Here is a 26,481-nt window from a genome sequence, read left to right on the forward strand (position 1 = left end):
TAAACTCCTATACTTCAAAAATATCAAAATCCCAAAAAGAATAATTCGAGTAAAATGAAATAAAATGAAATAAAATGAAATAAAATAAAATAAAACAAAGATATAACAAATACCACTTCCTTTATTCATTTATTATCTATTGTATTCTCTCCCTCCTCTCCCTCCTATCCCTTCTCTTCTTCTCTCTTCTACTCCCTACTCATTCATATACCCCAATAAGTCAAGCCTAGCATAGCATTGCCTGGCACAATATCTCCCCTTCTCCCATCTTACCCTCAACTCATCCATCTAACCATCTTCCCCTCCCATTACCCTCACCCTCACCCTCACCCTCACCCTCACTCTCACTCTCACCCAAAACCTCATCCCAAACCCACAAAATCCAGATCCCCGATAACCGACAGGCATTCTCCGTCCATCCATCCCCTTTCCATCACCTTCTCATCTCCTAAAAAATATCAAAAATAACCAAAAAATCTCAAAAAATGATATAACCAACCCCCCCTTCCATCCAACCCCCAACCTCATCCCAAAATCTCCCGAACCCCGCACCAAAAAAACAAACAAAAGAAAACATAACAATAAAGAGCCTCCTCCCTTCTTCCTTCTCCCTTCTTCTTCCTTCTTTTTCGGACCTAAAATCTCCTACTCCTACACCTACCCTTCCAATCCCCGTCCTAATCCTTCCTTAAAAAAAAAGAAGCCACCAATTCCAAGAAATCCAATCGGAGCAGCCAAGTAAGCGAGACGAAAAAGCAAATCTCGATGCAGGAATTCAAGGGAAGAAAGGGTGTTCTAGAATATAAATTCGTGATAAAGAAAAATGTGTATTCTCTGTACTGTATAGCCGAATCACGTAAAGTAAAGTCGGACATAGGGGAATTCCAGGAGAGTTAAAGGAGCAGAGAGAGTAAAGAATGAGATGAAATGAAAGAGGCTGTTGAAAATTTCTCACTTAGTGTGAGGAATGACGACACTTCATCAAAGCCCATTTATCATCACTCACATACCAATCTGAATCATATCATATTCACATCACACTAGGACTCTGGATCATTTGCTTTGTATATTTCTCTTTTTTTTTGACTATTGTATTGGTGTATGTACCCAATAATTCGTCAATTATCCCCTCTCTCCTTCCTCTTCTCTCCAGGTCTCGCGTGCATCATTTCGCATTATAGCGAATATGCTTCTGTGGTGTGCATCGTTTACTGTGCCTGCGCATAACCCATAAAACCCCCCATTGTACAGTGTAAACCCAATTTTTTCCTCACCACCAAAGACAAGCCGGTCTCTTCTGTGCCCAGTAAAAGCCCAAACCCCCAATCGTGATCCGTCCGTACCCTTTATATGTAACCCATTGCCAGAATACAATTTTGGCTATCATCGCCCAAGCCCAATCCCCTTTGAAAAGCAAAAAACCATCCCATTCCAAACGCCAACCACATGCAAATTTGTGGTTCCCAAACCTGGTGTAAATGCAGCATCAAATATGTGCTTTAGTATTATGTACAAAAGTCGCCGTAGATACGTCGACGCTATATTCCATCATTAATTGTATTCGAATCCAGGAATTAACTCTTGAAACGACAGTAAGACTCTTTGGAGAGCTAGGATTATCGATTATCCCATTCGAAAATTATCTCCTCCACCCAACATTCCATATGACATGTGCTATGTCCTTTGCTGTATTTACAGTGTCGACAACCTTTCCAAAGAGTCCTTCAGATACAATATCGTCTTCGTCTTCTTCACAAGGCATAAACATACCAGATGGTGTCCTCCTCATGCCGGAAGGCTCCCCATTTGAACCCATAGAATCGGAAGTACTGAGACTTTTAAATCGATTTTGCGTGACTGAAATGCTATCCTTTCTATGGGCAAATGTATTCGATGGTTGCCAATCGATATCATCGTCTTCATCATCGTCACCTAAAAGCATTCTCGTTGATGGTTTCGAGGGCTTTAAGGTTTCCTGAGATGATGATGGCGATAGTTTTGTTCCATGAAAAAATCCGCTGTGCTTCATAGCTGTTTCCTGGGGCTCTGGTGTGTCTTCTCGGTATTTAAGTGTTGTAGATGGCAACATTGCAATGGTCTTGCTGTCTGCCATGGAGTTAACTCTGGAGATGACCTTCTTCCTCATTGGTGGAAGTTGTCGCTTAGAAGTGCTTCTCTTCATCATGATAGCTCCATCATCAGAGTCACTGTCATCAAAGTCTTGAGTATTGTAGTCTGGCTCATCATCATCATCGCCCTTGACTTCCAAAGCTATACATTGCGATACTTGCTCATTGAAACTAATGTGCTTCTTTTCAGTGCCGGGAGTGATTAGTCCAGATGATGTAACTGATGAAAGCATACTTAAATCAGCTTGTTCTACATGCCTACTTGCAAATTCGTACGGGACGTAATCCGATGCGGCCCTCATTATACCAGGGCGTTGTGCATCTCCAGATTGTTGTGCTTGGACTGCAGCGGCCGCCTGTTTGAGTAATGACGACGACGATAGAGATCTCTGAAGCATTATTTCAGACATGCTTCGTTTCTTGAGGATTGGCTTTTTCTGTAGAAATGAATTTGATTTTGAAAGCCTGCTGCTGCTGACAGGGGAGGTGTCCGGGGCGTTGAATGCCGTTGGTCCGGATTGAAGTGGACCATATAGCCAAGTCACATCACAATCCTTCAACCTATGCAATGTCAGTTACTTTTCTATCAAATCTGACTACGATAGCAGCAGAATAATTATCAAAGCCTACCAATTGAGTGTTTCTGGTGAAACTGTCTTGAGTCCATACTTTGCCTTCATCCAGGTTCTCCACGAGGCGTTTTCTAATCGCTCATGATTAGAGTATTCGCAGCCTTTTGACACAATAAGTTTCCACGATGCCCATATATCCTCTTCTTTCCAATTATGTGACAGGTAATCTACGTGCCGTGAAGGTTTCGCCTGTAATGCTGTATCATCCTCGGCATGTGCCTGCGGTACCTCGGGAGAGCCGGGTCGAGAGATGGTGGAGGTGCTGTTTGACGTTGGTGAAACGCTATAGGAATCGCCTGTATGTGGACTGGCTGGTGGTTCCAGGTCTTCGATTTGATCGCAGTATGCTATGTCGTCGTATGTGGGAAAGGAAATGTGATCCTCTTCGTCCTCATCGTCACAATTATCAAGCGACAAGCTGCTAGCTGGTGTTGATGAATATGAGGGGGAGACAGAATCAGCATGTAATGTTTGTGGAGAAGATGGCGCCGAAGAGTTTGAGGAATTACTAGGAGATATTATCGGGTTGAATTTTGCGCTATTTGATCGAGATAGGGATTTCGAATATGATGATGGTTGTGTGACGAATTTGGGCTGCGAATGTGATCGACGAAGAGGACTTGACGAAAAATAGACATTTTCTTCCGAATTGAGGACTACAGCCATTTTTTCCGATGATAATACCTTCCGCTAGAAGGGTTAATTGACTGGTGGTGAAGTATGTGTATGGTTTAAGGTCAGGACGACCTGTACTCGAAATAAACGGCCTCCTCTTCGTTTGACCTTTTTATTATTTCTAAGCCTGGTAACTTCCTAGTTCGTACTTCCAAGAATTGAAGAGTAACTAGAGTAGCAATCATAAAACCTGGTAGATTGAGGATGTTTAAAGGTTGTTGGCAGAGTTGTGGTTGGTAGCAGAGTAGGATTGATGAGGGAAGAGATGAAGAAGGCAATAATTGAGTGCGGTAGGAATTCTCCACTATTGTCCACTCTATCAATGAATTGAGTACGGTAGACTAATTGATTTGAACAATTGAAAGGGCTTTCCAATTTGTAATAGATTAATCGATAGGGAGATAGAGGATCGATTAGAGGAGCAAAGAATTGAATTGGTGTTTAGGTTGTTTAGGTGTTTAGGTGTGTAGAGGATAAGAAACGAGTGAATGTGGAGAATGGGGAATGGAGAATTGATCGAGGTGAAGTGTAGGTTTAAGAAGTCTTGGACTCTTTTTGTTTGGAGAAGTCTGAACCAGGAAGTATAAGTACAAGGTAGTAAACGAGGAGAAAGGTTCTCGACCCTTGGAACTTGGAAACTTTGACTATTTGGTGGAAGGGCTTTGGACCTTATGGTACGGGAATTTTTGATTGATAAGTGGGCGGAGGTGGGTGATGTTGAGGTAAAAAAGCGTGATTGACGAATCTGTATGGTACGTACTATGTATTACTACTGTAGTCTAGGGAGGATTGTGCGCTTTTTGAATCTTGTCTTAAGAGAGTAGCTAAAAAAAGCCGGAAATCTTAATCAGGTATGGATTATTAGGTAGAGCTGTCGTAATTTACCTACTTGAGCTGGTCTAGTCTCTTTATCCAGTACCAAAGAAGGTTAGAAATAGAAATAGCAAAAAGTAAAAGTAAAAAGATTTATTAATTCGATCAATTTCAAAACAGGTTGGAAGAATGTTGATGAGAGAAAAATGAATGATCTTTGATTGTCGAGATTACGCAGGATGCATTGCATTCACCGTATGAGTGAACTTTACTGCGGCCATGAGTAGGTACTAGATACTTATTAAGTTGTTTTGTACAGACTGTTACTGACTGATACCGACTGCATACTTGGTATTTCGATATTTGGATCAAATTCATTTCTATTTGATTGCATGCATTACTTACAATCAAACCTTACTGTATACGATTCCTTTCTTTCACCATCTGACCTCGATTCATATTTCATCTCATTCCAGGCCAAGCCAACTTGATGAGGCATCTTCTGCCCTTTCTGCCCTTTCAATCGACTCCAAATAGAGAAGTATAAAGAGAAGAATGCTAAATTAAAATTGGAATTTGAATGGGAAATTTCACATTCCTTACCTAATCTTACTGCTAGGTAATAAGTTCCGAGACAGAAATCAACCTTCAACGCATCCGGAAGGATATCACTCTCTAATCCGTGAAGAGTTTAACTTGTGAGGTTTGCCATCAGCTCTACATTTATGATTCATCCGGCTATACTGTTACACTGTTACGTGCTACTTACTGTACATTCATTGTTTGAAGTTGATTTCGATGGATCAAACAGCTTGATTGGTGTCTAGGCCTCAGCGTTGCAAGCGGAGTCTTCCAAGGCTCTCTCGGCCTTTTTCCATTCTTCTATGGAGACTCTTGTTATCCTAGTCAGCTATCTAGTCACTGTATTTACTCGTTGTCATCAATTCAATTCATACAATGCGCCTGGCCATTTCAATAAGGCTGCCCTTTGACCGTCATCATCCATCCATCAATGAATGGTTGATTGGGATGAAGACGTTTTAGTGTGCTTTGTTACTCTCCTCTGCAATCTATAGATCCTGTTCCTGTAATCTATTCGTGCTACACGATTGCCATGTCATTTCTAGGCAATTTACGTTTAAATGTTGTATCAACTGCACCGGGCGATACCGATATACCTCTTGCATCAGTTCCCACTGCAATTCTGCATAACTGCATAAGACTATTGGCATCCGTCGAATCGAAGAGGCCTGGTACATTTTATATCCTAGCATAGCATCCACCTATAGATGTCATCTACTAAGGCAGATCGATTCTTTCCGGACCGACATGGTGGAAGCGAAATGTTCATCAAATCACCGAGACTTCGACAGACTAAAACTATGAGGTCGAGAAGGCATTGCATCAATCTCCATGTCCATTGTCGAGCCAGTCCTATAACAAGAGCTCAAGCTTTGAGAGATAATGAGGCCGTTAACTCCCTCGATTAGATCTAATAATATGCCAAGTTCACTAATGCGATGCTAAGCTGCTTCTCACGACGAAGAAGGGCAGGGCGACGAGAACAAACACTTCAGCAACCCGACGTCCCGAAACCTAGAAATTTATTAGGTCGTGGTCAAGCGTCGTCAAGCGTCGTCAAGCGTCGTCAAGTTGACCCCCATGTGACATCAGCCACTCATATCTTCTCGTTGCTCACTTTTGCGGGACCATGTGGGGATCATTGGAGATGAGCAAGGCCGAAAAGTCACTGGCTGCAGGCGCAAGCAGCTGGCTCGGAAAGAAAAAATTTCTTGTTGCCATTGCCACTAATAAAATCTAAATAAAATACGGTAAATACCCCACGACCACGGCATGATAAGTCCAGATTCAGAATGGTCCGGAACAATGGCTACTTTTCCTCATTTCTACTTAAAACTCTGAGGACAGAAAAGAAAGATTCCACCTTTTACCGAGCTTCGATCTTGGTTCGGAATTCGCTATACGCCAGTTATGCCAGTCCCTACTTCATCATTCTTCAAGCATTATGATATCAAGCCAAAGTATATCCCGGAATTCATGCATACTCCTTCCGTATACCGATTCCATTTGGTTGAGGATGGACAACGCAATAGCCTTATCTCAGAATAGTTTGTCCACACGCTTTGACAGAAATTACATTCTGCTGGCTTTAAAGTAGCAGCACATCAGAATTTAGAAGTTGGCTATCCCCAAACTTGACGCGAACCTTAAGTACATTGATACGGACTAAAAGTTCAAGGTATCTTTTCTCAATGGATGTTCAGCGAGATCTTCGAAGTCGTTTCAGAAAGTTCTGCTCCGGTGATTTCGTCGCTGACTATAGACACAGACGGTTCTCCCTAGATTACCCCATGATTCACAGCAATTACATTTCTCAAAATTGGAGCTGATCATTTTAAATTTTTAAGTATTCGATTCTTTCCCGACGGGAATTTGTCTTACATAGAGTGTACCAATAGAAACCCGGTCTTGAGCGGGAGATCGTCTTGTTCCAACCTTCCAAGCAATGTGCACTTTTCTGGCTGCGCCGCTAAGGGGCATTAAATGCCACTTGGGTCTGGTCGATAGAGTACTTCTCAAGTCACCATCATCCGGATATAATTGCACGGTAAAAGTTGCACAAATGCAGCGCGTGCATTGCTGCGCACGAAGACCAGTGATGTACCGAGCGGGCACGCATTGAGATTTCTAGCGATGAACCCGTGCCGTCGAGCAACGGCTAATGTCAATCTATTTATACTCTAGCGCTATATGATATTAGTATGATCATTGGACTGCAATGGAGAAGACTTGAGGGCTAGAACTACTCTCACCCTTTCTAAATGGCCAACTATTCAATATCAATTCATCCTGCTCATGGCACAGCAAAAGTCTGTGAATTATTGCGATGGCGTGCAGTGGCTATCACGACGTACACTTCCATTAATGACCGGTTTTGCTTCCAAGGTTTGTATTATGTATGTTTTCGGCATCAGTTGCTCAAACATTGGTGCAAGTCGAAACATACGGACAACTACGAAGCATCTAGAATCGTCATTATCTTATCTGAATACTAACGAGAAATTGAAGAACAGACGTCGACCAATAGGCATTCTTTACTCATATTAACGGATGCAGCAAGTATTGGACACCCAAGAATTTTGAAGACTCGATATGGAATGAACCGACACCGGCCGCATGTAACCTGCAAGTTCATATTGAATTCTCCATCCAAGTCGTCAAACACATGTGTGTTCTTGAGTAGGTAGTGATATACAATTACTGTAAATCTACGTCTAAGGAAATATGGTTCCAGATTTAGTACCCCGATTTTGAGGTTGAAAATTCGTCTGCGACTCCTCCATCTAGCGGCTGAAAGGTATGGTGAGACTTGGAATTTTTTATATACGAAGTATGAATAACTTTACCGAAAAGTCGTCATCGTAGTCTACAGCTTATCAGCTTATCAGAGTCATGCAACAACATACATAGATTTAAGATGTCTAATCACAAGAGACACTAGAATCCGGATTATGAAGTAGGAGAGGCAACTACATTCTTACATGTCATTCTATGCAAGATAAGGATCAAACTAACTCTGACCCTAAGAATTTAGTCACCATAGGTGCAGGAAATGGGAGAACTACCAATCTAAAAATTATAGCAGCAACCAACACAAGTTTTCAGGAACAGCCAATAACCAATTCAACTTGCAAAGACAGACTACCTAAGCAATAATAAAAAAAGTCGCATTGGAGATTTTCACGGGTCATTCATAATATTCGGATACCGGTAGTCTAATTTTTGAAACGGAACTTGATAACCGCCCGATCTTTCAAAGAGGTATGCCGTGCAGAGTCCTATGAGTAATATATCCGGCCGAAATAGTGGAGTTGACGAATCTGAGATTTTTATGGCGCAAGATTCTTTTTGGCTGAAAGCAAGCAGGAGCATTCTTGTCTAGAAACGCCATATAGAGTCGAGACCCTTCGATTGTGAAGTGGGGGTTGGAGGAATTGACCAATGAGTCGTTTTGGATGGTTGGGGTTGCTAACCACACTTTTATGCATGTGCATGGATGGTTCTTATGTGCACATTGATACGATGTGAGTTGATATGATGTGAATTGATACGAACTGGGTATCTATCTACCTACCTGCTAGCCTTATCTTGAATCTTCTGTTTGGTGATGTTGTCATTAAATACATAAGCATTGTATTGTTTATCCCCCCAATGGACAATACCTAGTATAGTTCGCTCTCTCTAGGTACCTAGGTAGGTAGGTAGGTAAGTACTATCTCATCACGATGTATCTATCTATATATATATAATTAGCAATACGATATTACAAAAAACAACAAGAAACAACCCTCTTTATTGACCTGAATTGAACTGAACTGAACGCACGCACGTCACTGTAACAGTAACAGTATCATATATGACGGGTAGGTAGGTACAGTCAGTACCTGATTTTCACTTTCACATGTTCCCTTTTACAAATGTAGATGAGGTAGGGAATCCTACCCACACCCATCCATCTATCCATCCATCTATTACACACCCCGGATTATCTTCCAAGTTTTTGTTAGTCTAGATCTTTATAGATAGATAGATAGATAGAATACTTAAGTAGCCCCATCATAATGATCTTCATGCTAAGCCCACCGTAACCTTACCATGCTGATCTTCGATTTCCTTACCCTACCCCGTCCCGTTATCCATACATTAACTCATATCATATTATATTATATCACAACAGGTAAATAACAAACAGATCACCATCTGCGCCGTGCGATAGAGTTGTTTGGTATTGATATGGGATTTGTATGTATGTAGGTATGTAAGATTATGTAAAATTTGCTTGACTGTATATAATCAATCAATCAATCACTTAGTACCAAAACTCCCCATTCGGGATAAATATATAAATAAATACATACATACATACACAGCTCAGGTACAGGTACAGGTACGTATACTGCTAGAATTAAATAAATCCAGAGTTCTATCTCGTTACTACCTAGGTAATTATGTGCAAGCAATCCTCATAACGTTTTCGGTCATTGTAAAATCGTAAATCGTATATAACTCTCTGTGTCTATGAGTGTCTATGAATCATCCTAATCCTATGCGAAGATGCAAACAGAGGGTATGGAATGAATGGCGTATATACTTAATGTAGCTTTCGAATTCATACTCTATCTATCGTGTTTTGTTTGATATCTAATATATAGGTGTTTGATGTTTGATGTTTAATGTTTAATGTTTAATGTTTAATGTTTAATGTTTAATGTTTAATGTTTAATGTTTAATGTTTAATGTTTAATGTTTATAATACTGTATCCCTAACCCTAATCTAGTGCTCTAATCTACATTATTACAATGGTTCGTGCGTGCTTAAGGATACCTAGCTAGATAGCAAGCTAGCTGATCGCCAACCCCTGATTTACCCCGCTATCTACTGTACAAATAAATATATGAAACATAAGTAACATCTCCCAGTATCTAGGTGGTAATTAGATAAGCAGTACATACCAACATAGGTACCAACACATCTGCAAACAGCAGTACCGAAACCTACTATCTGCACAGTGCACACGAATAAAACAAAAGGTCTAGTCTAGTCTAGTCTGGCCCGACCTGCCCCTGAAAATCAAAGCTAATTCTCATTCTCAAGCTAATTCTCTAAGGTTATTCGCCTATCCCAGGCTCATGCTTATAGAGTGGTAATTCCTACCCTCTTTCTTATCGCTCTCTTTCTTATCCCTCTTTTTGAATACTTAATGGATGCGCAATGGATGTTCAATGAATGCTGAATGAATGCAAGCTACTCAATGCACAATACTTGATATAAGTTTCCATTCCCAAATCGTCGTGCTGCGCAGCGGGACGCTCGGGATGGGACGCTGGGTGATGGCGTGTTGTATTGTGTGAGGAAGATGGAGATGGTGTGGAGGGATGTGGAGGGATGTGGAGGGATGTAAGGTAGGTAAGTTAATATGTGGTACAGCTACTTTGCATGGGAGGTAGGTGGATGGCACAATGGAGATGGGGAGATGGGGATGGGGTGAGGTAGTGAGGTGGTGATGGAGTTTATGGATTTGGATTTACATTTGGGATGGGCAGTAGGTTGATTTCGTATTTTGAGCGGAAGGGAGCTCATGTGACGTTTGTGGTTGGCTGTTATTCCTGTTGACGTTGGTTTAGCTACCTACATGCACATGAATTATCTGGAGATTTTTACATCGCACCACAAACACTAAGTAGGTATCAAAATCACGATACTCTCTCCTCTTCCCCTCCCCAAAAACATGGATTGAAAGTCCAACGCTCACGAGTCCATAATTCCACCTTAATGACTCAAGTTACATTCACAATTCACCACCACCCAATTATTTCCATCCATCCCACGAATGCTACTCTAACATCCATCGCCCGCAAATAATCTTACAGCGGACATCGCAGTGCCGTGAGCCGTAGTATTACTTCTAATGGTACTGTTACTGCAGTACTCTAGGTAGGTACTGTACATCATTTCCCTTCCCTTCTCTTTGCATACGACATCATTCTCTCATCAAATCATCATCATCAAATCACCAACCATATATCCAGAACGAACCAATACACACCCTACAATCCATTCATTACACACCAAATAATAGAGAAACAAAGCACCTTGAAACATACAAGTAACACAATACCATACTTAACCTATGGATGGGTACATAAACCCTACTTCCCCGGTTGCGAGAGAGTGCAGCTGCGGTACCGAGATTCCAAATGTATATATGTATGTATTTCTTTATTTGGGGAGTTGTAAGGCGTGGCGTGCATACATGCATGTATGCATGTATGCATGAGTAGATAATATGGCAATCTGGAGAATTGGATATTTTGCGGAGATGTCTCCGTTGGATTGTGTTGGTTCGTATTGCTTCATATTGGATTGGTTTGTGCTGTTTTTTATTGTGTGTAAATAACTGGTATATATGAATACTGGAAGTGTGAATTGCGGAACTGGAACTGGACTGGAACTAGAGGAGGTTTTTAGATCGTCGATTTGCGATATTTTATATACATACTAGCCTACCAGGTATACAGAGATATACCATCTCATCCTATCGTACCTAGCCTAACCTATTCCATCAAATCCCACTCTACAACTAAAAAGTAAAAATATAAAAAATATTCATAAATAACCTACAGAATATAATCATACAATCAAAGAATACCCCAAAACCAAGTACCTAGATGTGCACGCAATACCAATTCCACACACCCATTACCCCATCCATCCATCCACTCTAGATCTAGAATCTAGAATCTCGAATCTAATATAACTAACTACCTATCTACTTATAAATACCTAGATACCTAGGTACCTAGAACTGCCCGCTGCAATGCCGGTATATCTCCTTACATATATACGATACCTACATTCCCGTCTGTACCTTGCTACATACAGATACATATTTCCCCATACATACAAACAATACCACATAACGAAGCACCCATCCAAATACACCAATACCAACACCAATTAGAATAAAAAGAGTAATAAAGCAGTGAGTCGACCCCCACGCCCTAGAAATCCCCCCTTAAAAATTCATGTATTGATTCCTCGGTTTTAATTTGTACGGGGCTGGAGTCCCGGTTTTCGAGTATGCAGTGCGATGTGACACACGAAGTACAGGTGAGATTACAGGGGTCTTAACTTCTTGTGGATTTGCATTTCGTTATGTTTGTAACTTGATTCTTGGCATGGTATACCGTTTTTGTGTGTATGGTATGCTATCAGATATTATCCTAGTTAGATAGATGGACATTGCTTGTATTATGCAAATATATGACCAAACAGGCGTCTAATAATCTTTTACATTTCCTTGCCTCTCACGTCTTATCACTATCAATTCCACCTGGAGACACCCCTAGCTCTAACTCCAGTTCCAATCTTTATCCCTTCCTTTGCCCAAAAGCGACCTCAGCCGGTATCCTAAAGCTAACACAAAACATCCTCTTCTTTGGCGCCACATCCCTTACATCCCAAACCTTTGTTTCATGCTCATCTCCCTGTACAATCTTCACTCCTAGTTTCTCACTCACCCTCTCACAGATCTCTATGTTGGCCGCTTCATTGTCTTCGTTCTTTGGTGCAAAACAATGTACATGTACCATTGGTAACTTTACCTCAGTATGCGGGGTAAAGAGATCTTGAGAGGTGTGATAGAGACCATGGAAAGCGGGAAGGAAATCTATGGCGGTGGCCGGGAGATTCATTACAAAATGTGAAAAGGTGTTGGGTATGGTGATGGTCTTTGGAGGTGGAAGTGGTTGAGTCGGAGGGGGAGCGCTGCGTGATGGTCGTTTAGGAGCGATGGTTACGATATTTTGATTTGTGGAGGCGAGATGAAAGGAGATCGTTGGCGGCTTGAGGAATGAATTATGACATCTTCATTGAATGTGCGAACGAAATTTTCGACCTGTGATTGGGGGTTAGTCACGGTTCCGTTAAAATTTGATGAGATGCAAGTGTAGAGTATAGAATCAGATCAAAGCGCCTTGTCAAAGGCATCCTCATCAATTTGTACCAACTTGTGGTTTATGTTGACCGTCGTGATATGCATCATCATGGAGAAAAGTGGGTGAGATTTTGAGAAAGCGAAAGACATACCTTATTCCTAACCACTGCATCCTTCATAGCCTTGTAGCTGTCTGGATTTAAATCATTTGCCCATACAAAAACCCCTTTCTTCCCTGCCGGTAAAGCAAATGGACCCACCCCCGCCATAACATCACATACCACATCCCCAGGTTCAAACAGATCCACTAATCGCTTATGTTCTGTTTGTAATCTACTATTCCAGTAGACCTTTGAATAATCAAATCGGAAAGTACAATCTCCTTCCCGAATTTCAACATTCATGTTATCATCGCCGGCCAGCACTTCATAAGAGAAAGTCCGGTACTCAGAGACGGTGCCGACGTCATCAATTTTGTTGATGACAGTGCGAATGGTCGGGTTCTTGTCCATGAGGACGGACGCAACAAGATTTTTGTAAGGAAGGTACTCGTCATGTAGGTTGAGGTGGGCTGAAATTGTTAGAGAGGTTGAGATGATTGGAAAGATGAGTAATACCAACATGCCCAACAATGGCAAAGCCGACTGGAATTTCCCCTTGAGCATCTTCAGGAAGAATAGATTTCATGATATCGACTACAGAAATTAGCCCCCCAAACGTAGTAAAGAGTCAAGGAATTATATACTATAGTTCCAATGATCATAATTCAAAGTCAAATCAAATGGGATAACTCCCAAATCCTGTGCCTTCACGGCCTCCTGTAAAATCGGACTCCAAGTCGTAGGATCTGCCAAATAAATAAGCATGTGCTTTTCCATTTTAAAAACCCCAAGGCTTTTTACCATCATGCTTTACTCTGGGATTCAAAAGCAAACACTTTCCACCTTTCGCCGCAAATTCTGGATCCGGATCTGATCTTATAGGTGCAACTCTATCTTCTACCAGCATTTCCTTGCTCTTTGTCAATTGCGATCGACATTTCGATATAATCTTATTATTCAATAGTCTTGCTGCAGAAATCGGTATAGTTTTGGAAAAGAGAGCACGATCGAGTACTCCGGCTGCGGAGCGCACGACGGGTGGGCGAAATAATGACATTTGGTCATTAGATTTTACCGTAGATTTCTATGTAGAGTGTCAGTAAGATTATTTTATAATATGGAAAATGAACATACCTCCATAACTTCATATCGTTTGGTGTTTTCTCGTGAGGTTGAAATTTTGTGTGTAGAACTTATAAATTTCGCAAGGCTGAAGCTAGAGATTTACCCTAATGACAAGGCTACGCATGGCTTTGGTCCAACCAAGTGGTGATGTCATGGTAGGCTATATTTATCGATATCCCCTGCGCGTCGACTATTGCACCACTCTATAACAGAAGTTGTATTTGAGAATGTCGGCAGCAAAAAGAACCATAGATTCCTTCTTTAAACCCCCTGCAAAAAGATCCCGGGTATCAGAATCGGCAACTACAGAAGAGAGGCCAAAAGAAGAGAAATCTTACACTGTGAGTTATTATACAACTCAACCCCTTCATCTTCTCAACTAACCAATGAAGAAACGCGAATTCACGCGTCACTCAACATACCCATTCTCAATACCATATTTTCCGTCATCTATATCCACGGAGCTGGCGTCTCTTCCATCCACAATTGCCAAGGAAATAAACGATCAAGCTGACCTTGACCTTCTTTACTTTCAGCCTTATATCCCTAAATATCTGGAACGTCAAGTGTTTCAATTTCTTCGTTCAGAGTTGCCTTTCTATCGTGTGGAGTATGATATTAATCGAGGGGGAATATCAACTCATATCAAAACTCCAAGGTAATCAATCCGTGCTTCCAATACGAGCCAGCCACTAACACTTGAGAAGGTGGACTACGGTGTTTGGTCTCGACGATTCATCTAGATTTAGTGATACTGGAGAAGTCATCGATACCAATAGCAATAAGAAAGTTGAGAAAGAGCGGTATTATACCAAGTATCCGCCTAGGCCAATCCCAAAATGTTTAGACGATTTACGACTTTCAACTGAAGCGGCAACGGGTTGCAAATTCAACTTCTGTCTCGTCAACTATTATGCATCAGGGTCCGATTCGATCTCATATCATAGTGACGACGAAAGGTTTCTAGGACCACTACCGGCTATTGCAAGTTTCTCGCTTGGAGCAAGGAGAGATTTTGTCATGAAACATAAACTTATACCGCCGAATGAAAATGCTCCACCTCCGCCGGAAACTAAACCTATTAAGCTCCCACTTGCAAGCGGGGACATGATATTGATGCGAGGTAGAACGCAGGCAAATTGGCTTCATTCCATCCCCAAACGAACAGGGAAGAATGCTAACGATGGAGGGAGAATCAATATTACCTTTAGACGTGCTATGGTAAAAAGTGGGACGGAGAACTATTATAATTATAATGTCGGCACTGGGCCTGTGTATAAATGGGATAACATCCTGAGGGAAATGAGAATATGGAAAGAATCATAATCGGATTGCTCTTCACCCACCATTCCAATTCGTACACTCTCGTATTATAATAGTAACTAATCTATCTTCCGAACCTCATCTGCGCGTTGCCATAGTTGTATAATGCTTGCAAGAAAACTTGATATCCAACTCCGTGATTATCTTGCACGTGAAAAATTTCTGTGAGACGTAATTGCCATGGTGGGTATCCGGATAGTTCAACAGTTGGTCCAAATAGTATCAAAAGATTCGGCTCCCCCATGATGCTCTCAGTGATTTCAGCATCAATGAGCTCTTGGCTGACATCATTGGGCTCAATTTTCCCTCGTTGGGACATCTCCGTTAGTGTTTTGGTTAGGTCAACGAGTGAATCTCGGCCATCCTCAGCCGAAAGAAGCAGGACAGAAATATGCTGTAGAGAGCCAGGAAGTGTATCAGTGGTCGAAGTAGCTGAAGAGGATTCCATGGACGGGACATGGGGAGCTCTCATAGATAATGCCGGATGATCCGGTCCAAAATATGAGGCTAGCTTTCTCACTACGGCCCGATGCGTCGCCGGTATATAACCCTTGAGTATTCCTATATTCCATTATCAAAACGTGCCCCTTCACCTATGTTCCCATTGAGTAATCACATACCAGTCTTTTCATACACCGACAACATTGGAATTCCTACACATGCACACCATGCTGTAATCTCCGCTACCTCATCAACCAAAGCCTCCAGCCCTGCTCCTCCTCTTGCCCCATCCTCCAGATTCAATATCACACTAACGTGTTCGGGTAATCTCTCTAACCCCTTCACATCTTTCTGTATCAATCCTGGCGTCCGATGATGATAAAATAAAATCGCAAATATGCGGTCCTTTACCGCATGATATGCTTGTCTCAATCTAATGTACAATGAAAATATTGCATGTACAACAGCATAAACTAAAGCGTGCAATTGAAGACGGAAGAAGTTGCGAATACCAAGGTGAGAGCGGGATTTTGGAGCTGATGATTTGGACTTCGACTTCGATTTTGACCTGGATTGGCTTTTGATTGATGCTGATCGCGATGGTAGATCGGAAGGGAGTAATGGCTACACATTGGTACAGCATCAATAAGTGAGCGAATGAATTAGATGTGTAGCTAGCTGCAGGTACACAATGACAGGGTGAAATCAGGACTTACTTCGATAAGCTTGCGTCGTTCCTCTGCCGTCAATATGGTATGACCGCCTTTTGCATCTTCGCGGTACGCTTCAAGAGCTTTAGCTTTGCTAGTCATGTTGATCGCGACACAAGGAGTATAATGGATCCAAGGCAGTGGATAGAAAGTTGAGGAAAGAAGTGTCCTAAATTATTTCCACGGCCTTGGAAAGGCTGGAATTCAATACGAGGCCACGAAATTTGAAGGTCCACAAGTTCTCAACGTCCAAGTGAGGCTGAGCTTTCCGTGCCTCCGATAACCCCCTGCTTGTCGACCGCTGATACATTATTCCCACAAGTCAAAACACACTTCACATACGAGCTTCATGAACTTTAAGTATGGCCTCTCTTAATAGTGGTTCAGTGAGATCATTATATCCAAAAGGGCCAAGCTTTACACTGGAAAATTTTTCAAATAAGGACTTCATCGTGAGAGATTTTGTGGAAGAGCTGTCCGAAAGTGCAATTCCGATAAACAGGCGTTCAGGACCAGCTCAGCCTGCATTTGATGCCAAACCATTCATAAGGACATTTGAAAGTATTTCTACCCAGTAACTCGATTGTTTGTATTCCAAAACGCTGATGAAAATTTCAGGTGCCCTACAACAACTTGCGACACTTTCAGATGAGCTAGAGGAAAAGGAAACAGACCTCCTCACATCTGTTCGGCGGGCCGAGATACAGCATGATCAAACATTAGATACTTTAGGGCGGAAGCTGGATGAGTCTATTGATTCTTTTGAGTCACTCGATATAACACTAAATAATCCTAATGGCACCAATGGCACAACTATGGATCGGTATGGGCGGCCAGAGGCTGGTGGAAATATTGCGGTGCAAATTGGAGAAAGGCTAGAGGACTTAGACAAGCAGAGACGACGTGCGATGGATGCCAACTTCTTGATTCAATGCTGGGTAGAAGTCAGCGAGAACGGATCCCTCATATCTTTGGAGGATATGACTAGGCGGCAAGGCGGAGGAGAGAACAAGGTTAGATCTGCTGTGATCGCTAGACAACTCATGCGCATGAGCCAGAGACTAGATCCAGCATCTTGGGCTAATGGTTCGAAAAAAGTAAACGGGGTGACAAATGGTGCTGGTGGGAACAAAGGCCATAATACTAGGGAAATCATAGAGAAGTTCTCAGAGACCTTGGAAAAGGATCTGTTAAAACAGTTTGACAACAGTTATCGACGACAGAACTTTGATGATATGCTCGAGTGTGCAAAGGTTCTACATGACTTCAACGGTGGATCCAGTGTTATTGGTACATTTGTCAATCAGCATCAATTTTTCATCGATCGAAGTCAACTCATTGCAGAGGAGGTCACAACCGATAATGAGACGTGGGAAATCTTGGCTGATCCTGACTCTGAACCTCCAGGGGTTGAACCTAGCTTACAGTCTCTGATTGATGAAATCAGAGCTGTCATGCAAGAGGAATCTTTCATTATCAAACGGGCGTTTCCATTTTATGAAGTTGTCCTCATCAAATTTATCCAGCGCATATTTCAGCAATCTATTCAGCAGCGTCTAGAGATGGTGCTTGAAAAGGCAGACACTATTTCTTCTCTAGCCTTTCTTCGATCGTTACATGCCTCCAGGACTTATATTAATAGCTTAATCGAAGACCTCAAAGCACATGGTCTTACAGAGCATCCCGAACCTTGCACAGCGCAAACTGCACAAAGTCTAGATCAGCAGTTAGACGAACTATTCGTCCCATATCTAGTTGGAAACTCGTACATCGATCGGGAGAGGAGAAGTCTAGAAGAACTTTTCTCCTCATTACTCTTTAAGTTCACCATTTACCACTCGCGCCGAAAGAAGGTTCCAACAGGTTTCATGGCTTCTTTGGCCCAACAGGGTAGTCAACTTCTGTCATCGGCAAAGGATGCGTACATCGATCGTCTGGACTCATCTGAGCTCACTCCGACCCAGAAGGCTATGATGTTACGTGTTGCTGGTCTCAGGGATCTTGATAATAACAAGAATGAAATTGAAGTCACAGACGAGGATGGTGTGATCAGTGTCGCAAATGCCAAACGTATGCTTAAATGGCTCGCAGAAAGTGTGCGGCGAGCGCTGGAGATGGGGAGTGGAAGCGACACACCTAAAGATGTCTCGGCGCTTCTGAATCTTCTACTTAGCAGCATGGGCGAGGTATACATCGAAACAGCTCTTGAGGCTGCTGCCGATCAAGCCGCCGCTCAAGAGAACATCAAAACCGAGCCTGATTTGGCCTACCTTCCTTGGGTGCAACCCGCGGTCATTATTACAAACATTATGTCGCGCTTTATCAATACGGTACTCATACGACTTGCAGAAACAAATACCACTGTTCGACGTGGAATGGAGTCACAAACTAAAGCAAGTGTGGAGAAAATTGAAAAGAAGGCTAACGACGTCATGCGCACTACCATCACAGTGGTATTGAATTGGATTACGAGGTTGTTGGCAAGCCAGAAGAAAACAGATTTTCGACCGAAGGATAGTGATCTCGGCTCAATCGAAACGTTACAAACTACGACATGTCTTGCTATTTGCAACTTTCTTCAGCGCGTGGCTAAAAACGCTGCGCAAGCTGTTGATGGACAAAACCTCGAGGTGTTTAGCTGTGAGTTGGCGATCAGTATTCGAGACATGCTGTTCGAACACTTCAAAAAGTTCCAAGTGAACGCTACTGGTGGTTTGATGGTTACAAAAGATATTTCAAGCTATGTGTCCGCGCTGAAAGATTGGCCTTTGACTAAAGATATCGTTATTGAAGTTGAGATCCTCGGCGACATTGGCAATTTGTTCATTATCGGGGCAGAAGCTCTAAAAGAAAAATCGAGAGCTGTACTTGCTAGTGGTGCCAGCAAAAAGTTGCAAAAGGCAGACTTCAAAGCTTTTGTATTGAAGAGAGACGATTCAGGTAGCGTGGGAGTTCAAAGTGTGCTTGCGGGATTATGATACCAAAACCCGAAATGGATGTCAATTGGAAAAATGAGGCGTTCGGGGGTACGCAGGGAAACTAGTATGACTAAAAGTCATTTGTATGGGTTGGCCTTTGTCCATCCTTGCGATTGTTTTGTAAAAATGTGTAATATTACAAGAGAAACGTGTTTGCCAAATATAATATAATGAAACAGAGTTGAGAAGTTCTTCGTAATCCTTCTATGAATCCCTCTACTTGATCGTTCTTAATCCGCAGTCCACTCTTTGTAACGCCAGTACCATGCCCAAACTCCATTGCAATACTTTCGTATATCGTACACAACTTCTCCATCACTGACTCATGGTAAATTGAACCCAAAGCCAGCCATACAGGTCTTATATTTTTCAACCATACCTGCACAGGCTACTTGTGGATCCTTGGCCGTGCTAAATAGCATACATTCGTCTCGAGCAGCTTTCTCGTCTTTACAGACACAGCACGGCTTTTCCCCAAGATCGGCTTAGCTGACGTTCCAATCTCCCAATTATGTAAAAGAAAGGGCCTGTACCTTTGGTTTTTGAGAAGTTTCTCCAGCGGGCTTAAGATCTACGCCCATATTTGCACTGGTGGCCGGTGTAGCTAGTTTCAAAATCAATCATTTGCTCACTCCAAATTTGGGGCAAGAAACTTGGAGGTAGGAGAAAAGACATACGCATGTTGATTGCAGATGCTGACATGTTCATATGTCGAATATCGTCTTTTAGAAGGCTTTGTAAATAGTACATATACAATTAGTTAAATTTTTGCCTCTCAATTTGTTTCCTTCGTCGACTGCTTGTACTTTGACTTGTATTTGTAAGAAAGCTTTAGAAATCCAATCCTCACATTAACATCACGACATAATTTCGGACCGAGCGGGCGTCGATATCGGCGAAAAGTCTGTCCGGTTCCGCCAACCACTAAATTAGCATTTAGCCTTTCTTGACCCTGAAGAGCTGCAGCTGCAACCCCCACCACCAAAATATTGCCGCATCCATCAATTTCCAGAATCTGCAAACTAGACTTCTTACCTGCAAAATTTTGTGTTTTTTTTCCTGTTGGTTCGAAATTTGCTATTATTGCGCAAAGTTAAGACTCAAGATGGCTACCACAACGAAAATATTCTCTTTGGAGGGAAAAGGGTTGAAGTTGGATTCCGCCGCGGATGTCGAGCCGCATATCAAATTGCTGAGGGAGATGAAAGATGTGCAGGAAGTGAGATTTTTGGGAAATACCTTGGGCGTTGAGGCTTGTAAAGTAATCGGAGAGGTCTTGGCTGAGAAGACAAGTTTGAAGGTATGTCTGGTTCCTTCTCCGTCAACCTCTATCTAAATTCCTTTCAAGGGGTATTATAGATGCATGTACGGGAAGTCACTTATACTTTGCTAACCTCTGAATCAAGGTTGCAAACTTGGCGGATATATTCACCGGTCGATTGCTTAACGAAATCCCACAAGCCCTTTCTTCCCTCCTTACCGCCTTACTCAAGCTCCCGAATTTGCATACGGTCAATCTGAATGATAATGCATTTGGACTCAATACTCAAGCCCCGCTCGTCGCATTTCTTTCTTCGCATACCCCACTTCAACACCTCATCCTCAATAACAACGGACTGGGACCTCATGCTGGTATCTTGATCGCAGACGCACTTAGCGCATTACACGCAAAGAAAATCGAGGCCCGTGCTGCAGGAAAACAAGTACCGGATTTAGAAACTGTCATTTGTGGGCGCAATAGATTGGAGAATGGAAGTATGACAGCTTGGGCGAAGGCATACAGCTTGCATACTGGTGTAAAGAAGGTCAAGATGGTGCAGAATGGTATTCGACAGGAGGGAATCAGTCACTTGTTGAGTGAGGGCTTGAAATATGCAAGGGACATTGAAATTCTCGATTTACAGGACAATACCTTCACAATTACTGGTTCTAAGGCGTTGGCCAAAGTTGTGGGGGGATGGGCAAATATCCAGGAGTTGGGTGTTGGAGATTCGTTGTTGGGTGGTAAGGGAAGTGTTATTTTTGCAGAGGCGTTAAAGAAGGGCAAGAACAACAAGCTGGAGACTTTGAGATTACAATTTAATGATATCGGAGTGAAGGGTCTAAAAAGCTTTACGGTTGCTGCCAAGGAGGCTCTACCAAATTTAAAGAAGATTGAATTGAATGGAAACAAATTCGACGAGGATCACGATTGTATTGTGGAGTTGAAGGAATTGTTAGAGGAGAGAAAGGAGAAGTTCGCGGGTGATATAGTTCTCGAGGATGAATGGGGTCTCGATGAATTGGAAGATTTAGAAGGAGAAAGTGATGAGGAAAGTGAAGAAGAGGAAGAAGAAGAACTCGAGGAGCAAAGAGAAAGATTGATTAACGATGCAGAGGAGGCTCAAGAAACAGAACCTGTTGCGCAAAGAGAAGACAAGGATGTCGACGACCTTGCAAACGTACTCGGCAAAAATCTCCAAGTTTGAAAATGGCATTACGATTACGAATGATGGATTTTGAATGATTTTGGCGGAAATGCATTTTCAGGGGTTGGCGAAGGAATAGTTCGATTCCGAAGGATGGAAAATTGTGAGGAAAGAAAAGGAGAGCATTTGGTAGGAACTCTTCGTGCATACCCATTCATGCAGCTGTAGTTTAACCTTCGGTTCTCCTTTTCACACACATACGCATAGCATGGTTTGTTTGCTCCTTCTAAATGGGAGTTAGCGTTGAATGAATTCCCGTAAATAGATATTTTAGACAGACGAAGAATCCCATTTCTTTGCTACCAAAATGGGCCAATATCATTTCTAATTGATGAATTGCCCTTCGGCATCTGGCATAAGAAGGACCTTTACGGCTTTCAACCCTCAGAAATTTGCCCAACCAGATACTTACCAAAGCGCAAAAGGCTTCTCTCCATCTATCTAATTCGCGGGTATATATGTCATATGTCATGTCTGCCATACGATGAAAGCCCGGTTAGCCAATCAAGAGGAATATATAATTCTCAGCCAGTTCGACTTTGTTGCCAGTCATCACTCTTACAACTCATCTTATTCAGATACTTTGATTATATACATCAAACCGCATGAAGACATTCATATGCATGGGTTAGTCTCTTCTTCAATCGTGAAGGAAACACTTTATCTATATATCTGCGAGTAAGGTTTTGATAATTCTATGATGAATAATAGATAATATAATGCCAATGAGATTTCTAAACTTCAGGAGGTACCTCGGCTTTTACTCGCGATCTGACTTTTTTTTTCCTTTGTTAATATATATATGACTCTTCATTCCGAATTTCAATATTTTATAGCTTGCTATTTTTTGGTTTCTTTTCCCAAAAAAAAGATTTATCTAATTCCTTTCAATGGATCCTTCTGGTGCGGGAACATGTGCTCGGATTGCTAGACAGGATGATAATGGTAAAAATGGTATTCGGAAGAAGAATGATAACAATGATGGGAATATTCATGATCAGATAGCTTTGGACACTTCGGCGGCTGCAAAGATGTTTGTCCCAGTGGATAAGAAACTATCGAAAGAACAAGAGGGATGGAGGAGAATAGTTAGAAATTTTACTCCTTCGTATGTAACTTTTCAATTCCCCCGTAATTATTTGGCGAGAGAAAAAATAACTCTCAAAGTTGAGATTGCCACTCCTCTTTCTCCTCTTCATTCCTACCTATATTCTAACACCCCAAACTCCATAGCTGGTTCTCTGTAACGATGGGCACGGGAATCGTTTCCATCCTCTTACATAATCTCCCCTATAACGGCACGTGGCTCAAATATATCTCCATCGTTATATTCGTGCTTAATATCTTCCTCTTTTGTTCTTTTTTACTCGTGTCCATCTTGCGATATATACTGTATCCGCAAATTTGGAAAGCTATGATTCGGCATCCCGCGCAGTCGCTGTTCTTGGGCACCTTCCCTATGGGACTAGCGACGATTGTTAATATGATTGTTTTTGTTTGTGTGCCGGCTTGGGGGCCTTGGGTTGTTTATTTGGTGAGTTTAGTATTCTTGGAACAGATGGCGTGTTGGGGGGTGGAAAGTAGATGTTTAGAGACTAATTGTGTGGTGAAGGCTTGGACTTTGTGGTGGGTAGATGCAGTTATTTCTGTAGCTACTTGTTTCTATCTCCCTTTTGTAATGTAAATTCCCCCTTTCCTTGAATCATACAAATCATGCAGCTAATATTCATTCCAGTATGTCACTTCATACAGTTGAACTCTCCACTATGACTGCCGCGTGGCTTCTTCCAATTGTTGCTCCCATTGTCGCATCTGCTTCAGGGGGTATTGTCGCTTCCGTTCGTGAGTAACATTTCATTTTGTTTTCATGATCTTGGACACCCAAACACCCAAATCATCTTTAGTATTTTCATCATTTGCACTCTCTCTATTTTTCAAAGCAACTTAAAATCCAACCGCCCCTTTTAACCCCTCTTTATACCAAACAAAAAACTTAATTCAATCCATCCCTTCAAACCCCTTACTACCAAACTAAACAACTAACATCCAATCTCAGTCCCCAACCCACAACACGCCCTCTGGACTCTCATAATTTCCTACATCCTCTTTGGCACCGGCTTCCCCCTCGCAATGACCATCCTAGTAATCTACTTCCAACGTCTAACCGTCTACAAACTTCCCCCCCGAGAAGTAATCGTCTCTGTATTCCTCCCGCTTGGCCCCCTAGGCCAAGGCGGCTTCGCCCTCATGCAACTAGGAAAAGTATCCCTAACACTCTTCCCCCTCACACACACACTCCCACTTGTCCCCTCACCCGGCCCCATCCTCTACACCCTCGGTTTCCTCTTCGCGCTCATAATGTGGGGATTCGGTCTCCTCTGGTTATTCTTCGCGCTCGCATCAATTTCCCGCTCTCGCTTCCCTTTTAATATGGGTTGGTGGGGTTTTACATTCCCCCTGGGTGTATTTACCGTTTCTACTACTATGATTGGGGAGGAAATCCCCTCGAGGTTTTTTAGGATTTTAGGTACTGTGTTTAGTGTTTGTGTGACGGGGTTGTGGGTTATGGTTGCGGTGGGGACGGTTAAGAAGGCTATTTGGGGTGAGCTTGTTTTTGCGCCGTGTTTGAAGGATGTAGAGGGTGCGGAGAGGGAGGCGAGGGAACATTTTGAAGGGGGGAGGGGAAGAGAGAGGAAGAATCGGTTGGATATGGATACGTGTTTACAGAGGAGAGGGGAGGGTTTAAATACGGTTTGAGGGTTAACGTTGTGGTTTTGGGATTGTATTTCTGTTTTCTTGGAGATTGATGTTATATTCCTTCGAGTTGTATTATTATAAGTGAGTGTATTTTACTTTTTACTCTTTACTAATGGGTTAATTACTGTAATGTAATGTAATAAATATAATATAATACATTATAAATAGCATATAATTCTAAATCACATCATGTCATCCCATCACCACACCGGCAGGATGCAAAATAAAGCACAAATAAGCAAGCAAACACAAATACAGAATCCATCACTCCAATTGTTTTGACTTGAACACTTGAAGTTATACCCTGTACAGAATATCGAATATATAAATACATAATTACCTCGAGCCTTATATTATCTTCATAGATATGAAAGTATCACTAAATGCAACACTAGAGCGTTTAGTAATAAATTAATGAAATTTAATATATTATTTAATAATAGTATTTTTTGTAAGATTTATTATTAAAAAAGAATGAAAACTAAAGAAGAATAGAAATTTTATATTTACTAGTCTATTACATTTCATTCTTTAGGATTAAGATCTCCACAATTAAAACTTTAATATTATTAACTACTTTAGAATTATAAGATAGATTTATTATCTATATCCACCTCCTCACCTCCTCACCTCCTCACACTCCATCTCTAACCTCCTACCTCCCAACCCCCTACCATCCACCAACTTCATTTCGTCCCAACACATCTCCATCAACTGTGAAGAGGAATATCTATTATCTACTACCCATCCCCATTTCCCACCCCTTATTTTCATCATTCAAAACTCATATTTTACAATCTAGACGTAAGAAATCCCGAGGAGTCTACAGATATATTTTACAATCAAGGCAAGAACACTGTAGAGATTTATGGTATGATGTATATAATTAGTATAACTGTGTGAACGAAGTGAATGACTTCAATTTAAATTACTACTGTAATAAAGAACTAAGCGAACGCGAAAGAGACTAGCTCTTTTAGTAAGTCTATATAAGACTTACTACTTTCAATATGTAGCTAGCTCTTTAGACAGAATACAATTAGACATACAGGACCTACATAATCCGTGGGTGCTACGTCTTCCGTATCCTTCTCGTACCAACAATAACAATGAGAATACAAATGCGTAATGGAAACTGGAGGTTTATAACTAATACTAAAAGTATCGACTCAGGAATCCACATGTGGAATTCCATGTTCATTCATACTCATACTCAGCCTCTCTATCTCCCATCCATCCCGTCCTATCGTACCCTTCAATTATCCATATACCCATATACTTCCAAACTCCCCCGCATACTCTATCGCTGAAACAAGCGAATCTTCATATATTTTTCCATTTATGTATTCATGCAGACGGAAGTGATAACATTGAGTGACTCGTGATATCCGTTGAACTCGTGGCTTCTTCGACACCCCTAGATGGCGCAACTTATTCCGTTCAAGGTTGATGAAATGATTGAGGTGATATCTGTGGCTTCACTGCTTCCGATAGTTGCGGTCTCGCCATGAAAGTGTCAAAGTTGATAATGAGAGGATGAAATCACCGGAATGAGGAGTGGATGACAGAGAATGGAGAGAGAAGCTAGGAGTCAGGGGAAGAGTGAAAATAAAAACGAAAAGTCAAAGCAAGTTTATTGAACTGAACAGGAGTGAAGGATAAGACGAAAATAAAGTGACTATTCGCCTTAATCGACTGATCAAAATGAAGAATCCCACTTCCTTGATTACCAATGATTATCTAACCATCGCGAAGCCTTTCAGAGTCAAATCGACGATGCAACCACCAGCAACCGCTTAGAAATTTACTC

At 41.8% G+C, this 26,481-nt stretch overlaps 11 protein-coding genes across 11 annotated transcripts; 6 read left to right on the plus strand and 5 right to left on the minus strand.

Annotated features, from left to right (window-relative positions):
* Nucleotides 1-1,639: 1,639 nt before the first annotated feature.
* SS1G_01711 (hypothetical protein) lies at nucleotides 1,640-3,427 on the minus strand (the record flags this gene model as incomplete). The annotated part of the gene is made up of 2 exons (XM_001597467.1): nucleotides 1,640-2,690; nucleotides 2,760-3,427. 2 exons carry the CDS (start codon nucleotides 3,425-3,427, stop codon nucleotides 1,640-1,642), a joined length of 1,719 nt encoding a protein of 572 aa, XP_001597517.1.
* A 1,936-nt stretch (nucleotides 3,428-5,363) lies between these two features.
* SS1G_01712 (predicted protein) lies at nucleotides 5,364-5,860 on the plus strand (the record flags this gene model as incomplete). The annotated part of the gene is made up of 2 exons (XM_001597468.1): nucleotides 5,364-5,502; nucleotides 5,778-5,860. The coding sequence occupies 2 exons, from the start codon at nucleotides 5,364-5,366 to the stop codon at nucleotides 5,858-5,860; spliced, it is 222 nt and encodes a 73-aa protein (XP_001597518.1).
* A 1,266-nt stretch (nucleotides 5,861-7,126) lies between these two features.
* On the plus strand, nucleotides 7,127-7,518 carry SS1G_01713 (predicted protein; the record flags this gene model as incomplete). The annotated part of the gene is made up of 2 exons (XM_001597469.1): nucleotides 7,127-7,216; nucleotides 7,345-7,518. The coding sequence occupies 2 exons, from the start codon at nucleotides 7,127-7,129 to the stop codon at nucleotides 7,516-7,518; spliced, it is 264 nt and encodes an 87-aa protein (XP_001597519.1).
* Nucleotides 7,519-12,202: 4,684 nt separating this feature from the next.
* SS1G_01714 (hypothetical protein) lies at nucleotides 12,203-13,646 on the minus strand (the record flags this gene model as incomplete). Its single annotated transcript, XM_001597470.1, has 5 exons — nucleotides 12,203-12,430; nucleotides 12,697-12,729; nucleotides 12,921-13,339; nucleotides 13,386-13,463; nucleotides 13,514-13,646. 5 exons carry the CDS (start codon nucleotides 13,644-13,646, stop codon nucleotides 12,203-12,205), a joined length of 891 nt encoding a protein of 296 aa, XP_001597520.1.
* Nucleotides 13,647-14,116: 470 nt separating this feature from the next.
* Nucleotides 14,117-15,320, plus strand: SS1G_01715 (hypothetical protein; the record flags this gene model as incomplete). Its single annotated transcript, XM_001597471.1, has 3 exons — nucleotides 14,117-14,149; nucleotides 14,531-14,604; nucleotides 14,702-15,320. The coding sequence occupies 3 exons, from the start codon at nucleotides 14,117-14,119 to the stop codon at nucleotides 15,318-15,320; spliced, it is 726 nt and encodes a 241-aa protein (XP_001597521.1).
* A 362-nt stretch (nucleotides 15,321-15,682) lies between these two features.
* On the minus strand, nucleotides 15,683-16,570 carry SS1G_01716 (hypothetical protein; the record flags this gene model as incomplete). Its single annotated transcript, XM_001597472.1, has 3 exons — nucleotides 15,683-15,711; nucleotides 15,938-16,097; nucleotides 16,475-16,570. 3 exons carry the CDS (start codon nucleotides 16,568-16,570, stop codon nucleotides 15,683-15,685), a joined length of 285 nt encoding a protein of 94 aa, XP_001597522.1.
* Nucleotides 16,571-16,830: 260 nt separating this feature from the next.
* Nucleotides 16,831-19,446, plus strand: SS1G_01717 (hypothetical protein; the record flags this gene model as incomplete). Its single annotated transcript, XM_001597473.1, has 2 exons — nucleotides 16,831-17,029; nucleotides 17,087-19,446. The coding sequence occupies 2 exons, from the start codon at nucleotides 16,831-16,833 to the stop codon at nucleotides 19,444-19,446; spliced, it is 2,559 nt and encodes an 852-aa protein (XP_001597523.1).
* Nucleotides 19,447-19,769: 323 nt separating this feature from the next.
* Nucleotides 19,770-20,196, minus strand: SS1G_01718 (hypothetical protein; the record flags this gene model as incomplete). The annotated part of the gene is made up of 3 exons (XM_001597474.1): nucleotides 19,770-19,913; nucleotides 19,980-20,050; nucleotides 20,124-20,196. 3 exons carry the CDS (start codon nucleotides 20,194-20,196, stop codon nucleotides 19,770-19,772), a joined length of 288 nt encoding a protein of 95 aa, XP_001597524.1.
* Nucleotides 20,197-20,551: 355 nt separating this feature from the next.
* On the plus strand, nucleotides 20,552-21,914 carry SS1G_01719 (hypothetical protein; the record flags this gene model as incomplete). The annotated part of the gene is made up of 2 exons (XM_001597475.1): nucleotides 20,552-20,746; nucleotides 20,853-21,914. 2 exons carry the CDS (start codon nucleotides 20,552-20,554, stop codon nucleotides 21,912-21,914), a joined length of 1,257 nt encoding a protein of 418 aa, XP_001597525.1.
* Nucleotides 21,915-23,680: 1,766 nt separating this feature from the next.
* On the plus strand, nucleotides 23,681-24,671 carry SS1G_01720 (hypothetical protein; the record flags this gene model as incomplete). The annotated part of the gene is made up of 2 exons (XM_001597476.1): nucleotides 23,681-23,756; nucleotides 23,971-24,671. 2 exons carry the CDS (start codon nucleotides 23,681-23,683, stop codon nucleotides 24,669-24,671), a joined length of 777 nt encoding a protein of 258 aa, XP_001597526.1.
* Nucleotides 24,672-25,289: 618 nt separating this feature from the next.
* SS1G_01721 (predicted protein) lies at nucleotides 25,290-25,946 on the minus strand (the record flags this gene model as incomplete). The annotated part of the gene is made up of 3 exons (XM_001597477.1): nucleotides 25,290-25,385; nucleotides 25,721-25,826; nucleotides 25,879-25,946. The coding sequence occupies 3 exons, from the start codon at nucleotides 25,944-25,946 to the stop codon at nucleotides 25,290-25,292; spliced, it is 270 nt and encodes an 89-aa protein (XP_001597527.1).
* Between the last annotated feature and the right edge of the window lie 535 nt (nucleotides 25,947-26,481).

This window comes from Sclerotinia sclerotiorum, genomic scaffold, assembly GCF_000146945.2.
Source record: "Sclerotinia sclerotiorum 1980 UF-70 scaffold_2 genomic scaffold, whole genome shotgun sequence".
In the NCBI taxonomy this organism is placed as follows: domain Eukaryota; kingdom Fungi; phylum Ascomycota; class Leotiomycetes; order Helotiales; family Sclerotiniaceae; genus Sclerotinia; species Sclerotinia sclerotiorum.